This window comes from Mustela lutreola, chromosome 9 (genome assembly GCF_030435805.1).
Source record: "Mustela lutreola isolate mMusLut2 chromosome 9, mMusLut2.pri, whole genome shotgun sequence".
NCBI lineage: Eukaryota > Metazoa > Chordata > Mammalia > Carnivora > Mustelidae > Mustela > Mustela lutreola.
Genome location: NC_081298.1, coordinates 80100770 through 80118483, shown reverse-complemented (window position 1 = coordinate 80118483; position 17714 = coordinate 80100770). Strand labels below are relative to the sequence as shown.

General features: G+C 44.6%; 1 protein-coding gene across 11 annotated transcripts in view; it reads right to left on the bottom strand.

The window, feature by feature from the left end:
• The window catches only part of CCDC85A (coiled-coil domain containing 85A), a 202269-nt gene that overhangs the window by 178634 nt on the left and 5921 nt on the right, over positions 1-17714 (bottom strand). For 7 of the 11 annotated variants that reach the window (XM_059187715.1, XM_059187716.1, XM_059187717.1 and 4 more), the window contains exon 2: positions 14607-15564. In XM_059187715.1, the coding sequence (XP_059043698.1) occupies positions 14607-15564 (958 nt within the window). Of the gene's footprint in view, positions 1-14602; positions 15565-17714 lie in introns of all 11 variants that reach the window. The other 4 variants (XR_009357220.1, XR_009357221.1, XR_009357222.1 and 1 more) reach the window with 1 other exon arrangement.

Genomic DNA, 17714 nt, shown 5'->3' with positions numbered 1-17714 from the left:
TTGTCTACCACAGATAAAGAAAATCCCCATGCCTACAAGTTAAATTAAATCCCCATGCCTCCCCTTACAGATGTGACCAAGAACACACATTGGGTGATGAGAAGAATCCAGAAACGGTGTTGTGGGGACCATCTATACACTGGTCCAGAAATCTGGCTGGTGGGTCCAAATGTTCCCTTCTGGTGTCCTTGGGTTGGAACAAATATATTCCAATTTTATAAAGTCAAATCTGTTCAAGTAAAAGCTAAGTGTGAACAAAGCAGGTGACAGTAGGGTTGCCCCAGCTGAAGGGTGCCAGTGGTTGGGGTGAAAGGGGTGGCAGAGCCTGTCTATTCCCCCTCGGTTGCTTCAGCCTGCTCCCAAAGAGGCTCCACAGACCTACTAGCGCTTCAAAAATGATCTGAGACCTAGCATACAACACCACAGGCTAAAAATGAGGTCACAATACCAAAGTGGAAAAACATCAAAATGAATGAAATACAAAGGCTAGATTACGTTAATTTTCCTATCTCGATAAACCAAAGGGTCAACAGGCTTCCAGATCATTTTTCTCTCTTTATTGTTTTAACAGAATTAGTTTATTGATTTTTTATTTAGCGCTATCTTTCTGCCTTCCGGCAACTGGGCCATATTTTCCCCCAAATCTTATAACATCTTCATTACTGACTCAGAAAAGAGTGGTCAGAAGATGGATTTTCTTAACGGATAACACTCACTGTAAAACTCCTCCACTAAAAGGAAGTAGTAATTCAGCATAACCTTTAGTAGAAAAAGACAAAATAATGGAAGAGCTTTCTATGACAGCATAAATCTGCATATATAGAGCTTCGATCATCCTAAGACCGCTTAGCCCATGAACACTTAAGAAGAGAAATGAAAAACCATAAGAATTAAATGGAGTTATAAAATCCCACCAAGAGTTTAGATTTTTGTTTTTTTCAAGCCAAGAAACCAGCCTTCCAGGTCCACTTCATTTAATTACAACGTTTAGAGAATGAAGAACATGTGACGTTTCTCCCCATTTGGACAGAATCCTGCCAGTAGAAGGACCCACACGCAAGCAACATTTAATACTCTGTCTATCCCCTATTTACTTCCTAAAAACTATCTGCCACATTCTAACAACAACACCAGCACAGATCTGCTCATGTCTTCATCATCTCTTCAACACTGTTTGCTCAATTTTATCTCTCCAGACAACCCCCTCCCCCGCCGCCCTGACTCCTGCCACCTCATGCCAGCTTGGCCAGATTCAAGCTCTCCCTAGGACTCAAGCTCACAACTACCCTCCGGAGGAGGCCAGCGCTGGCATGGCAGCCCACAAACCATCTCCCAGACCCACAAAGGCCCATGGCGCCAAGAGTTCATTCTATTTGGTTCTTAGTCTTATACCTTCACGGTCACTTCCAGCCTTCCTTTACGGACATGTTGGAATCCCTAGCATGAAGGGGCGGTGAGTCACTTTCCTGCTCTACCTCACTCATTATCCCCATGCTGCACCCACATGAAACACACATTAGCTGCTGAACCAATGTGCATGCTCTCCCCCACCACCTCCCATCTACACACGCAACAGTGCAGAACTATACAAAGTGAGTAAGTCATGAATGGAATTTGGCATTCTACTGCCACACACACTCACAAGTCTTCCATCAACTCACGCTTTCCCTGTCATTTATGTTTGTTTTACTATGTTGTTTATCACAGGACACACTCTGATTAGCCTTTAATTTGCTGTAATAAATCTCTATTATCCCTGGCATTGCTTATTTCTTGTAGCTGCCTGATGAGTCAAGGCAGTGATTTACAATGAAATTGCTGTAGATTTTTGCCCTTCCCCACACTTAACATTACCCTCCCAATTTCATTCGAAAGCCTGACTCCAAACTCATTCAAATACCAGCTATAAAGTAAAAGGATTAAAATGAAGGAGAAAATGTCTTTATTCTGTCCAAAGGTTTCAGAGAAAGACCGCTGAAATCCAGTTAAATGGGACATAACCTCATGTGAACAGCCTGGTGTCATGGACTGGTCACCGGTTTACTCTCTTGGAAACTCTAGTTGACAGCCATACTCTTCCACCTGGGGCAGAGATAGCAAAGAAACTTGAGAAAAATCCAGTCTACTGTAGAGTAGAAAATGAAATCCCTCATCCTGACTTTCCAGAGCACTATTCCACTAAGCAGCAAGAGAAAACATCTAAGAACCCAACAGAAGGCACGTGATTCACACACAGCCATTCCCCCCTGGAGACCCTCCTTAGCAGGAGAAACCAGAGATCAGGGGACTTTAGAACTGTACAAAGACCTAGTCACCTCTACGATAGCCTCTTTAGCTCCTTGTTCACCAACAAGTTGTTCAGTCTCCTCAGGGTGGCCACTTCAAAGGGGATGGGTCCGTTTTGACATTGCTAGAACTTCTGCAACTCTGACAAGGGCCCTACAAGGCACAATGAACGGTGCTGAGAGCACATTAGCTCAATGGTCCTCATGCTGTGCCATACACAGTGAAGTTTCCTCTTGAGCAAAGATGCCCTCTTGGATACCATCCTCACTGCTCTCGGTTAGGAGCCCAGCCGCAGCAGCACAACCACTGGAGGAAGACGGTGGGGGGGGGGTAGCAGACAGAGAAGGGAACCCCCAATCTAAGCTGACCAGCCCCGCAGACTGATGGATCCTCTTTCTTCCTGTCCTGGGGAGAAAGGAGGCAAGAATCCGGTAGCAATACCTGGATTGTGATTTGGGGCTTCCACTGGGTCACACAGACCATGCATCAGTGAAACTCCATTAACTCTGAGAATTCTGTTTATCTATATAATCTGGGTGAAACTGGATTTCCTGCAATAGCAAGGATAAAAATAAAGTTCCTAAATGTACTGGATACTGGAAATGTACCTGGTGTTGCACTGTTAAATCTGAACTCTGGGCTATGCATTATTCCAAAAAAATTTTCAAGGGAGATGCAGCAATACAATGTTGCCAGCTGTTTCCTTTGGGAGAAAGACTGTCCTTTAGTAAACAAATTTTTCTCCTGCTTTAAATGTCCAAATGATCTTCTAGGAGATAATGGTGTTAGATGAGGATTATTATTTTAGAATCCCCTCCTTAAAAAAGTAAAAAGTTGGCAATTCCAAGTTTATTTTTAGGTCTTATGTATCTGGAAAATTTAAATTCTGGGACTATGAACTTACAAGTTCTCTATCGGGAGCCCCTCACTTGAGGGAGAAATTATTTTGCCTACAGAAGTTGGTGGTGGACTAAAGGTCACATAGCAAAAAAGTAGCAAAGTCAATTCTATATATCCAAATCAACAGCTAGGCAATTGATGCCTTTATTTAATTTTTAATTTATACTGAATTTGTGGGGACTTCAACAATCCAGGGAACGCCATGTGAACAACTTTGAGGTCATTTTCTCTATGGGTGTACTTATGTAACTGACTCTCTTCCAAATTTTTTTTTTTAATTTTAATTCTTTTGAGGATAGTTGACACACGATGTTAACATTAGTTTCAGGGGTACAACATAGAACATAGCAACTCAACTTCTCCATACGTCATGCTTTGCTCCCCCAGAGCATGGCTGTCACTGTAGAGCAACACTATTCCAACCCCACTGCCTGTACTCCCTCTGCTGTACTTTTTGGTCCCGGGACTTATTCATTCCCTAACTGGAAGACTCTATCCCTCACCCCTCTACATCCATTTGGCCCATCCTTCCATCCCCCCTTCCCTCTGGCAACCACCAGTTTGTTCTAACTATAATTCTGGTTTTTGTAGATTCATTTGTTTTGTTTCAGATTCCACATATGAAGGATCTATTTGTCTATCTAACTTACTTCATTTCCATACATTTTCCACAGTGGCGGCACCAATTTACATCCCCACCAACAGTGCACGAGGCTTCTTTCCTCACATCCTTGCCAACACTTGCTAGTTCTTGTTTTGATACGAGCCATTCTGACAGGTGTGAGGGGACATCTCACTGTGGTTTTGATTTGAAGTTGCCCCATGAGTGAGGCGGAACATTCTTTCAGGTGTCTTGATGCCTTTTAAGGTTAGCGCGTTGCACTCTAACTCCATGAGAGATTTTATTTTTAAGGATTTGTAGACACATTTTAGAAGACCGGTCATTTCTACTCACACTTAAAACAGAATTTGGCTAAAGAAGGTTTATAAAGTCCTTTCACTGCTGTAAAGCTTTTATGCCATACACCAATTTAAGGATCAACATTCACCAATTTAAGGATGGCTACCTACATATTACTTTAATATGTGGGTGAAATCCAATAGATACTTACAAATAGAAAAATAACCAAATTAGCTTTGTGAATAGGTGTGATAGTACAGCTTAGCTCTCTTTTTAAAATGAATGCTTCTTGTATAAACAGCTATAGACTCTGGTGAGAAAAAGGTTTCAATCAAAGACAGATTTATGTACTAGACCAGCCAACCCCAAAGTGGGCCATTTTGAGAATGCGCCAGGTCAAGCCAGAGATTAAGGGTGATAACCTCGTGGCACAGAGCAGTATGGCAAGAAGGACTGAAGTACTAGTCTTCAGTGTAAGTGTTCAAGGGACACTATAGAAATAAAACATTTTCAAGCCCGCTCTTCAGCAGATTTTGAAAAGCTTGATGGTGCTAAACGGTTTCTCGTGAACATCATGATGCTGCGGGAGCTGTTCATGGCAAACCACCTGGATATTGTTGATTTCTACACCCCTAAGTGATCCTAATGCTAAATGCACTCTCTTTCAAAGTAGCCTCACATGGCAAACATACAGATAAATTCAGCCAGTTCCCCTCATTGCTCCATGACCAGGGCAATTTTGGTTAGTCCCTGGAATAAGCCCTGTCCAGCAACATTTAAGACAGGTACCTGTTAAGGACATGTGCTACCAAAACAGACCCTTTGAATCTTCATGGTCTTGACCCTCACACCACCTTTGTCTGCTAGCTCCTGCTCTTTCTTACTCTAAACTGACCCTTAGCTCACTTTCCTGAGAGCAGCATTTCATCCATCATCTGCAGATAAGACTATTAACTTGCCTTGCAAGGTCTTCTTACTCTGTTTAGGTGAGCTGGCACTTGCTATCTACAGAAAGAGAAGAGATGCTGAATTAATGAGCATAGTTAATTTGAATTCTCAAGAGTGGTTCAGCAGACCAGGCTCCTTCGAACAGGAATCTGCAACTCAAGATATTCTGACCTTTTAAAGGCTATCAAAAGTGTAACATAAGTGTACACTACTTCTGCCTATAGTAGCATAAATCAGAGTAACTGGCTTAATTAGTTTTGTTTGCAGCAAGCTGAGTTATTAAAAAACACAACTCCTTGAGAGCAGTTGGTGTTGCCATCTGGCCCACCCCCTTGCTCCTGGTCTCTCTCCCTTCTGCTCTTTGCAGTCCAGAAGCTGACACTTCTCCAGACACATAGTGTCTTGGCTGTGAATGCAAGTGGATGTGTGAAGACAGGAATAAGGTCAGTCCATCTTCCCAAGAATATTTATCTGGAAGGGATATGGCCTTAAAGTGAGGAAGAGTCCATGTGGGAGGAAAAAGGGCAGTAAGGGGCTAGCCTGAGGCTAGGACCTGACTACTCCTACTAAGACCACCTTTCAGGAGCTGTCCATGGAGCTGTGAACCCTGTACCCCATCTGGCCTAATCAGAAGTTCCCATTGCAGGGCTCTGGTTTTCAGGAATTTCCAACAGCATGGGAGGAAGAATGGTTCTCTAGTCCCTTTAGGATCTTTACTATTAACACTACCCCTACTTGAAGTCTATAAGATTAAAGGTCTTCCTTATAAAATGAATTCTGTGCCCTGTGAGTTAGCTTCATTTTAGCCTTCTGCTAACTGGCAACTGGCTTTGGAGAATTCATTGAACTTCTCTTAGAAGTCAATTTTCTCCTACAAAAATGGGAAAGTTGAACCAGATAAAATACAGAGTACTTTACAGATTTAAATTCTAGGATTCTGACTTCCTGAGCTAAATACAACCACACTGTCCCAATTTCTATTTGTCAGCATGAAGATATCCATTCTCAATCAAAAACATACACATGTGTATGTATGTGTGTGTACATTTGCATGTAAACATTCATTTACATGCAAATTCATCTCCTAGATTTTTTTTTGTTTTTTTTACTGGCAGCACACACCACACCCCCACATACAATTCATGCTTCTCATCATTTATGAACCAACTAGCAATTATGGGCATTCAGGGAGCTGTAGCCATACACAATCCAAATGAGGGATTTCTTCTAAAAGCGAAAAGACCCTCTAACAATTGGAAGGAAGGAGATGCCTGGGTGGCTCAGTCGATTAAGCATCTGCTTCCGGATCAGACCATGATCCCAGGGTCCTGAGATGGGAGCCCCACATGGTACCTCACATTGGGCTCCCTGCTCAGCAGGGAGCCTTCTTCTCCCTCTGCCCCTCTGAGGTGCTCATGCTCACCCTCTCACATGCTCTCTCAATAAATAAATAAATAAATAAATAGTTTACTGCAATAATAATCACACCGGACTAGAAAAGTCGTCTCACTGAGGAAGCATCAGAGACTTGGAGTTTGTGGCCAAAAGTTAACCAAAATGTTCTATCCCTCAACTGTATTAGCCAGCAAAACTAGTGCTATAAATATCTTGTTCACAAGATTTTTTAAAGATTTTATTTATTTGACAGAGAGAGAGAGAGAAACAGTGAGAGAGGGAACACAAGCAGGGGGAGTGGGAGAGGGAGAAGCAGGATTCCGGCCAAGCAGGGAACCCGATATGGGGGTCATCCCAAGACGCTGGGATCGTGACCTGAGCCGAAGGCAAGATGCTCTAACTCCTGAGCCACCCAGGCGCCTCTATCTGCAGGGTTTTAGAATGTAAAGATTCACCACTTTCTTTTATGTACCTGAAAGTGAAAGTGAAGGGGTATAAAAATAGTCATCCAAGAGTGCAAGTCAATCCATTTAATGTTCTATTAAATATGCATACTAGAATACAAACTACAGTGTGGGTATGGGCATGAGTACAAAAAACTGAAATAGTCTGTGAGAATCACCAGACCCAATGCTTCTCCCTAATATATCCTGTCTTACAGAAAGGCCTACATAAGAATCTGAAGGAAAAAACCTGAAGTTTTCCCTTACCTGGTAATTAAACCAATGCCTAGTTCCAATCCATGTCCAAGGCCACATCCCAAGACCTTCCATCATTTCCATTAGGATTCAGGTACAGAAGCGCTATACTATCCCTCTTTGTTAGGCAAGAACCGTAAATGACCACCCAGCCATGTGTGAATAACCCAGTTCCTGTCTTTTATGTTATGGACACAAACCAGTATTGCCTTCCTAAGAGTGATAATGTAACTTGCGATTTCTCTGCCACTTTCTCCAACACCTCTGCCTCTCTCCTCTTAAGGATGCCCGATCTCAGAAAGAGAAGCCACTTTTTCTATCGGAAACTCAGGAACAGCACTCTCAAGATGAGGCCGTTTATGTCAGGGGCAGCAGTAAGCAGAACCTCATTTTTCTGCAGACTAGAGACTTCTATAACAGAGCTGAGATGTCATGCCTGTATTCTCAAGTGTCCCCAGGTCTACTCTTGCTACTGAATCTCACATTTCCTAGAACTCTTGAAAATCTGCTCTTGTCACAACATGAAATAGTCTTAATTTCTTATTCAGAACGTAAAATATTCTTCATTTCCTAGAATCAAATTCAAGATCATTTTTCAAATGAACACTATTTTCCCCATAAACATTATGGACTAAGATAGTATTAAGGGAAACTTGGTTGTGCCCAAGTACCCAAAAAGCAAACACTTGTGAGTTCTTATATTACAGAAACAGCAGTTATCTCAAATATAATCAAGACCCAGAAAATAAGCCAAGAGGAGCCCTAAAAAGCCAAAGTACTTAATGATGCAGGACCCATAGACCATGCACTATAGCTCATGCATTTTACAGCCAGAAGGAGAATTTAAGGTTCTTCACTCCAATTTAAAAAACAATTCTAATCAACGTGGTTATCCACTTTCCCAAAGTATGACCAGCCAGCACAAAGAACAGAATTTAGAAACAGCAATGAGAAAGAAAGTTAAAGTCAGGCCTGCTGAGGGCAGCAGGGAATACTGCCGTGGGCAGGCGGGTGCTTGAAGTGACCGGAAGTCTATTATTTGAAAGTAAACACGGAGCAAGAAAAGAATAGCCATGTGGGGCTCTCTGATGTAAGGACTCATGGTTCTCTCCAACATAAGACTGTAAGGCCTGTAAGCATCAGAAGTGGCTAAAGTTCATGAAGTTTGAGAGCCTAAAGTCATAAGTTTGTCTGGAAAATTTACTCCATCAAGTAAACACTGGCCAATGGGATTACACAAGTAAAACTTATTATTTTTAAAACTTTGGCAAAGTTTATCTTCACGTTCTTTTTTCTGAGCAGTGGATCTTGACTAAGTCCCTACACCGATGCTTCCAGAATAATCTATCGTCACTGTGAGTGAATGCGTAGAGCCTTCTATCAGACTCCTGTGTTTGTACTCCTGTGATGCTTCTGAAAAGGTAGCCAATACTCACCGTAACTTTGCACGTTTTCCTGCTTGGCTTTAAATTACTTCCGTTAAGAAAGTAAATGAATCACTAATTTAATGATTATTTTTTTTCTGTTAGATCTTCTGGCAATGAACCAAAAATACAAACATTTAGTTGACTTCAACGGGGTCTAAAGAACATGACTGCCATCAGCTAGAAGGGGTTCGGGACTTCATAGCAACAACTGGCTTCCTCGAGTGGATGGAGGCTGGAGGCCAGATGCAGCTGACACTTGTTTGACTAAACAGAATCCAACTGAATGTTTGCCATTGTTCAGGTACAGTTTTATTTATTTACAGAAATACACACACACACACATATATAGATTATAGATACAGATGCTCTCCTTTGCCAAAAAGAAAATGGTCTCCTAGACTTAAAGAATTTTCAGAGCTTTATTATTGTCGGTGGAGTTGAAAACCTTAAATTCTCCCAGAAAAATACCTAAGTCGTCTAGGTTTTCCAATGGTAGCTCACTTCTTAGATATTTAGCAATTTCTTAAACTATATGTCCAGTATTAAGCTTTCTGTGTCATTAAACCAACACGTATTGTCATGAAAAATGCACTATGCTTCGCACACACATAGTATGATAATTGAGTCTATTTTTCAGAACTTCTTAAACTGATGTCCCATCAAAGTGTGTATAAGGCTACCAAATTACCATACTGAAGCTTAAAGATCAAAAAACGTCATCTTCTCCTTTAACCACTTAAACGTCTGTTCACACAAGAAAAACCAACATTCTAGGGTCCTCAATTTAAATCAGTTCTGGTATTCTGTAACCGTTGAAATTTTCCTCCCCAGAGACATTTAATTTCTATTGTCCAAATTCATTCATAAATGATGTTCTGACTTTTTCTAAGCAAAATAAAAGATTTATGAGAGCAATTACTCATGCTATAGTGCCCCACTACTTAATTTACTGACAACCTTGCTTCAGAGAATTCCTGCTGGGCTCTTCCACACACGGTTATCCTCCCCCTCGTCGACAAGGTCATTTTGTGTTATCAGCGGTTTTTGTTCACTCATTAATAACCTCAACGGAGAATAAGAAGAAATCTGAAAACTCGGAGTAAAACTTATAAACTGGGCGATGTGACACGTAATATCTTTGGTGGGAAATACTCATTAGCATTGCAGGCATCACACAATCTACACGCACCATTGGCACTCACTAGAAATGGGTTGGAAATTCATGTGCTTCCCTTTTGGTCTGGATGGGAAGGCTTTAAAAAATAGTTCTGAACTACACATATGCCAGTGTTTCCCCAAGTTAACCTAAAAATCCCATCCACCCAAAACTCAAATTTTCAACCCATACCCCAAAGGTGTTATCTGAGAACCTTGGGCTGGAGATAAGGAATGAAGTTTCACAGTACCTGCTGGGGTCAGTCCCTTTCAGGCACGGAATTCGACAAGAGAAGGAAAAAAACTAACTTTCTTTTTCCCAAGAAACTTGAATTCCTCACCACGTAAGGCACGTCAACCCATCTTATACAACACGCACTCACGTAAGGCAATGGCTTTCACCTGGTCTGGTCATGAGACTCATCTGGTCATGAGAATCATCTGAGGAGCTCTTTTGCAACACGCTCAGGGCCAATTCAATACGCGTCTGCCTGTGGGGCCCAAGCTCTGGTGATTATGCAAAGCCCCCACAGTGATTTTAATCTGCAGTCAGGTTGAAAAACATTGCTCTCTCTGAGGCAGTGGTTTTGAATCAGGGACAATCTTTCCCATTCCCTAACCCGTGGAACCATGTCTGGAGACAGTTTTATTCGCCATAACTGGGGCTTGCTCGTGGGGAGAGCCCCATGTGCTGCCAAACCTCTTCACATGCAGAGGGCAACCTATTATAACAAAGAATTATCTGGTCCCAATGTAAGTGATGCCACTGTTAAGAAACACTGCTCTAGAGAAAGAACTGGGGGGAGAAACAGCTTGCTCTGTCTCTAGAGATACCCTCACAAAAGGAAGGAAGGAAGCACTAAGAAGCTTTCAGGAGGGAGCTGGACACTGATGAACCCTGTCTGTTTCCTCATGGGGGCTCTCACTGGCTAGGGTGATGATGAAGGAGAGTGTGAAGCTACTGGTCACTAGAACATGCTCTAGTTCTGAAAAGTAAATGACACCCACCAAGATAGCTAAGCAATTTTTTTGAATGGATGATAAAAAAGAGAGTAACGTTTCTTCTCGCCATCCCTTCTCAGTTGCTGATAATCAGCAATATGTGCCCCTAGAATTAAAATAAAGCTACTTTGGGGGCACCTGGGTGGCTCAGTGGTTTAAGCCTCTGTCTTCGGCTCAGGTCATGATCTCAGGGTCTTGGGATGGAGCCCCGCATTAGGCTCTCCACTCAACGGAAGCCTACTTCCTCCTTTCTCTCCGCCTGCCTCTCTGCCTATTTCTGATTTCTCTCTGTCAAATAAATAAATAAACTCTTTTTAAAAAAAATACTTTAAAAAAATAAAGCTACTTTTATGACCTTTTCAACCGGATTCATAATGCCCCATGGGTGAACCACTTGTATGGGCTTCTGCTCACCAGAATCATGTTTGCCCGGAAGGACAACAACAAACAGCTGTTGCTGGAAGGACCTGAGCTCTCCGCATCGCCCACGACCTGAGCTAAGGAGCTCCCTGTTAGGGCAGATCTGCCAGCTGATATCTGGAAGCGAAACGCTTTGGTTTCTCTGTGGAAAGGAACACTTTCAACTAAGAAAGTTTGAGCCAACCTTGGAATCCAATGGGATCAGGTAAGCGAATCCCCCATTCTCAAGGGGACTCTCTATTTAGGTACATGTCTGGATAATAGCGGCTATTCAACTACTTCATTTACAAATCTGGTGCACAGCAAGTGACTTGAATGAACAGACAAATGCCTTAATGCCTAGATGAAAGTGTTGAATCTACCTCCTCGTCGCACACGGAATTCTCTGCAAACTGAAAAACAGCTGAATCATAACTTCTAAAAAAGCAAATGCACTCAAGAGCATGTTATTCAGCTTGAAGGGTTTTTTTCTGTTTCGCCTTGGATTTTGCTGTTTTTCAGTCAGCTGCTAATTTAAACATGGCTATACAGTCTTAGCTTTTTTTTAAGAAAGGAAAAATATCCCCAAATTCACCCTTGTAACCAGTTGGAAATTAAGCTGTTTTAACCAAAGGAAACTCTTGGATACCCAGTTCTTCAACTGCCTCCTGCACGGAGTTTGTAGCAGATGTAAAGATGTCCAAGGCACAGTCAACTAAAACAGTGATTGTTTTCACTAATGTTCCCTTGCTGTGTGTATGTGTGTCTTTTTGGAGGGAATGTTACAAGACCGTATTCTGCCAATATGTGTTTCTTTTCAGTTTCATTCTGCCACAATGCAGACACACTTCGACCAGCTTTCCCTATTTTTTCCCTTCACTCAAAAATCTCCAAGTGTTCATCTAAAAACACTCATTATCTCACACAAACTATAGATTATGACTGTACATGACTCAGCAGATCTACAATTTGGGATTTATCTTGGTATCGGTTCCTACTTGTTTCTAGGCTAGGCCAATGATTCAACCAGAGTGTGGGGGGGATTGAAAATATGACAAGTCGTATCTTACCATCCATATCAAAAATTAATTTGTAGGGTCGCCTGGGTGGCTCAGTGGATTAAGCCTCTGCCTTCGGCTCAGGTCATGATCTCAGGGTCCTGGGATCGAGCCCCGCATCGGGCTTTCTGCTCAGCGGGAAGCCTGCTTCCCCCTCCCTCTCTGCCTACTTGTGATCTCTCTCTCTGTGTCAAATAAATAAAATCTTTAAAAAAGAAAATTAATTTGTAATGGGGGGATACATACAGGCCCAAATTTATAGGCTGATGATCCATAAACACCTCATTGTGCCCCTTCATTTTCTAATTAATTATTGAAATAAAAATGCAATGCCTATGCACTAGAAATATACTTTGGTAAGGATAGCAACTGCCAGAAGATTTGTCACTTATGAGAAAATCTGCCGTAAACGTAAGAATTAAATACAGTGTTAAAAAAAAAAAAAAGCATCTAAATACAGTGTCATTCTAAAGAATGCATCTCTGCCACACCAAACTTTTAACTAAATAAAATGGCTAAATTTTAAAAATCATTTGCCAGATCACAAAGTCTATCTGCAATCAGGCAACAATAAGCCATGATGTAATGTCATCCTCATCTAGAAATATACCTTACTTCATGCAAGGTGTTTCTTAAAATTGCACTTGAAATCTTTTCATGTTCTTTAAAGCAGGTCTTGATTAAACTAGAGGAGTTCTTTACTTAAAATAGCACTTTGGGAAAGAAAAAAATTGTTTTATAATGAACTACCTGGGCCCTAAGTAAGTTTTTTTTGTTGTTGTTGTTCCAGAGACCAGGTTTCCCTTAAACAGTGTACATATGTATTTCTCATGCTCATTAAAAAGTAATGGAGAAATGGAAAAGTCATTAACTTGAACTTTCCCGTTAACTCATCGCTCCCTGAAGAACATGATTCATGGCTAGTGGCTCACCTCATCCATGGCAATGCGACTAAAATATCTTTTTAAATGACTTTCACCTCCTGTGAGAAGTGCACAACCGCCACTGCCCACCGCAATCAGGGCAGCTTCTGAGCCAGTCCTTGAAGGAGGGAGGGAGGGCGTAGCTAACATAGCAAAACCCCCAATCAGCCAACCAGGAGGCCTCTGCACCCAGGTCACTTGGCTTCTCCCACCTTCTGCTTTCCAGCCCAACCCTGAAAGCTGCAGCATCCCGTCTTCCCCATCTTTCCAATTCCATCTGCCCATAAAAGAGCATTGGCTGCATTAGAAGCCAAGCTTCAGGAGTCAATTTTCAGCACTAGGAGAAAAGGATTAGGATGAAATGGGCTCCAACAGGTAAATCCCCAGGTATAGTATTGAAAATGTACCCCTTCCCGTTACTCACTGCTCACATTGGCCACCCCCCACCACTGCGCAGAGCTGACTGTGCATGGACTACGTAGCAGCTTTCAAATAAAGCAGAAAACCTCAGGTATCTTGGATGAAAAAACCCCGCAGTTTATAAAAACAAACCTTTTAGTTCCAACTCAACCTTAAGTAACATGAAAGGCTTGGGAGGGGGTTTTGTTTGCTGGTCTTAAGAAATTATTTCTTTTCCCCCTTTCTGGAGTTCAAAGTGATTTTAGAACCAAGACACAGGAAAGTAAACCCCTTCTGTAAGGTTTAGGGTCTGGTTTAGGGCCGTGTCACCAAATGCAGTGGAGATTACACTTTGGAAACCAAAGGAGCGTCCAAATTCATCTGTACATTTTCAAGAGGAACATTTAAACATTTGGGAGGCTATCTCTCAGTGTAAAAACATGCTGTTCAAAGTATGCTTCAGGGAATCTGGGAGAGGGTGGTGGGTTTTGCAAGAGTGTGGAAAGAAACCATTTGATATGTTTCTCCTACAAAGGGAAGTGCCCCAACACACAGATAAAATCCTTGAGGTAAGGTAAGGCATAGCTACAGGCATTCAGGCAATGGGGCATCGAGCTTGCTAAGGGATACCATATTTCTTTTCCAATGTTCTTCATAATAAAATTCATTTCTTTACGCACTAAGCTGTTAAATGGATTCAAAAAACCTCTGGGTCAACCACTGGATGAGAACCCCTGTAGGAAACGACACACACTAGGAAAATAGCCCAGTTCAAGACCGGAAAGCCTTAGCTTGGTTCTCTTTTTCTCTTCAATCTCTACACATCTCACTCTGACCACTCAGAGTCCCTTGGAATTGTCGTTCCTCTCCTTCCCCTAACTCCTCACCCACCGTCTTCGCCAGGCTTACTCGGCTGAGAACAGTACAATCCAAAACAAATCGAGGGAAGGAAACACTCGGAGCCTCGAGCCTCGGAAGCACCTGTTACCTCCCCTCCCCAGCCACCCCTCCAACCAGCGCCTTCACTCCTAACGTGTCTGGAATGCCCTTCATGGCTCATAACTCTCTAATGAGTCGCCCCAGCCAAAGCGGTTCCCCAGCACGTACTGACCCACCGTTCATGCCACTGTAGACACTCCGGTGATGGGGGGACACGTCCTCCTGCGCCTGTCTTCGGAGAGTACCCTCCCTGCTGCCTCCGCCGCTGCCTCCGCCTCCTCCGCCCACGTGTTTGTGATCGGGGCTCCCCCCAAAATGTTGTTTGAGGTGCTCAGGGCTGGTGCCCCTGGCTCTGGGTAGATGCTCCAGGCTCCCGCCGAGGGCGTGTTTCTGCAGATGCTCGGGGCTCCCTCCGCTGTGCCTCGCGTGCTCCGGGCTGCCCCCGGGCCTGTGCTTCTGAAAGTGTTCCGGGCTCCCGCTCAGCACGTGCTTGGGCAGCGTTTCGGGGCTGCTCCCGGGGTGCGGGGGCCTTTGCTGCTCAGGGCTGCCCTTGCACAGGGGTTTGTGGTGCTCGGGACTGGGTCCTTTGAGTGCTTTGGGGTGATCCGGGGTTCCGGCGGCTCGGGGTTTCTGCAGATGCTCGGGGCTGGTGCTGCGGTGCTTGGCGCGCTCGGGGCTGCCCTCGCCCCGAGGCTTCTGCAGGTGCTCCGGGCTGCCGCTGCTGGCGTGGTGCTTGTGGTGGTCCGGGCTGTCGGTGCTGCCTGTGCTGGAGGTGCTGCTGCCGTCGCCCACGTCCCGCACGTAGGGCGCCGTGGAGGCGGTGAGCTGGCACAGGCTGGCCTGGCTGTCGATGGAGCAGCGGCTGCCCGCGCAGCCGGCGCCCTTCTCGTCGTCGAGCAGCACGCAGAGCTCCTTGAGCTCCATATTCTCCTTCACCACCTCCTCCTGCTTCACCTCCAGCTCCTTCAGCTTCTGCAGGTATAAGGCCACTTCCTTGTGCATCACCCCAGCCGTGTAGCGGCCCAGTCTCTGCCACTCCCGGGACACCCTCTTGCCTTTCTGCCGGTCATCATCCAGGAAACAGCAGAGGTCCCTCAGCTCCTGGTTGTCCTCCTGGAGTTTCTGGTTGATATCCTGAAAAGAGAGAGACAGCCATTCAAGGGCGGTACCCAGGTGAGGTGAGGCGGCCTCAGGCCCAGACCTCCTGGGAGGGAGACAGGAATTGGTGAATGCTCTGTGATGTGAGGGGCAGAGGTGAGAAGCTGAGAGGCTGCTGATGAGTGTCATAAAAATCACAATAATGGGTCTGGGTTATGCTCCCCACCCAGGGCTTGTATTATCTCATCAGATTTTCACAAACCACTTGGGAAGTGATGATTATCATGGTTCTTTTCTTTTCTTCCTTAAAGATTTTTATTTATTTATTTGACAGATGACAAGTAGGCAGAGAGGCAGGCAGAGAGAGAGAGGAGGAAGCAGGCTCCCCGCTGAGCAGAGAGCCCGATGCGGGGTTCGATTCCAGGACCCTGAGACCATGACCTGAGCCGAAGGCAGAGGCTTTAACCCACTGAGCCACCCAGGGGCCCCATATCATGGGGCAAAGAAGAGGAGACTGGGGACGCCTGGGTGGCTCAGTGGATTAAAGCCTCTGCCTTGGGCTCAGGTCATGATCCCAGGGTATTGGGATCGAGTCCCACATCCGGCTCTCTGCTCTGCAGGGAGCCCGCTTCCTCCCCTCTCTCTCTGCCTGCCTCTCTGCCTACTTGTGATCTCTGTCTGTCAAATAAACAAATAAAATAGTTTTTTAAAAATAAAAATTAAAAAAAATAAAGAGGAGACTGGACCTCTCACAAAGCTTCACTTGCCCAAGGCCAATATCCAGGGAGTAGCCACGTAATTTGCAAGAAGACCCTAAAACCAAGGACCCCTTCTCCTGCCCCACCCTCTTCCTGGAAGAAAATGGCTGCTCAGCAGCTGAGAAATGCTTAAAAGCTCTGAGGTAGCCGGCCTTCCATCAGCACAAATGCAGCACTGCCCGGTGTTCAGCTCCTGACACGGGACCAATAGCCTGGCTCCCACAGGGGACCAGCACAGCTGGCCTACAGCAGTGTTTCTGTCCCGCACATCTGAGCCCTACTGGCGTACCCTCTGCTCATGTCCCAGGCATCCCACATGAAACACGAGCACCACCAAGCTTTTGTGAGATTTTCTTTTCTTTTTTAAAAAATATTTTATTTATGTATTTGAGAGAGAGCACAAGCAGAGGGACAGGGAGAAGCAGGCTCCCTGCTGAGCAAGGAGCCCCGGGGGGCACTCAATCCCAGAACCCTGGAATCATCACGACCTGAGCCAAAGGCAGCCGCTTAACCGACTGAGCCACCCAGGTGGCCCTCTTGTGGGATTTTCAAAGTCCCCTCCCCAAACTGCCCCTCTCAGCAAACACCACTTCCACTCAACCTGCTGCTCTTCCTAGGAGCCTGTGCTGGTGCCTGACTGCTTCTCCCTCACCTTTTACTCCTGAACTAAACAGCTCTTCTGAGCCCTACACTTCTGAAATTTAACTCATCTTGTCACCCCCATGCTTAGCATGCTAAAAACCACCGCACTTCCCTGCGAATAAAATGCAGAATCCTTCAAGTCTCCCAAGACCCCAGTCCTCTTAACCCAGCCTATTTCTCCTGCATGAATCGTGGTCTGCTCACTCATTCACAAGGACTTAGTAAGCAGCTAGTATGCACCAGGTACCAGTCCAGGTGCTAGGAATGTATCAGTGGACACCGCAGCCACCTTGACATCCTATGGCTTTCATTCTGGTTGGAAAAACTGACATGGCATGTTGTGAAAGTGCTGGGAAGAAAACTGAAGCAGGCTAAAAAATACTATTTTTTAAGAGAAGGCACCTCACTGAGCAAACATGTGATGGAAGAGGATTGCAGGCAGAGAGAAGGGCAAGGATTTGCCCTGAGACAAACATGGCTGACGTTGCTGTGAGGCCAGTATGCCTGAAGCACGGTGAGCACAGAGAGCAGAACTAGGAGAGGAGGTGGGAGAGAGGAGACCCAGGAGCTTGGGTGTTGGGGCTGGGTAATGCTGAGCCTTGGCAGCCACGGGAAGGACTCTGGATTGGTGGTGAGCTGAGGATAGAGAAGTGACCCAAGAGGTTCATTTTATAAAGAATCACCATCGTTCTGTGTGGAAAACAGACCAGAGGAGGGGGCGGTGGAGAGAAGAAAGGGAGACAAGATAAGGTAGAAGCCAGGAGAGATCAGTTAAGAGTCCACCAG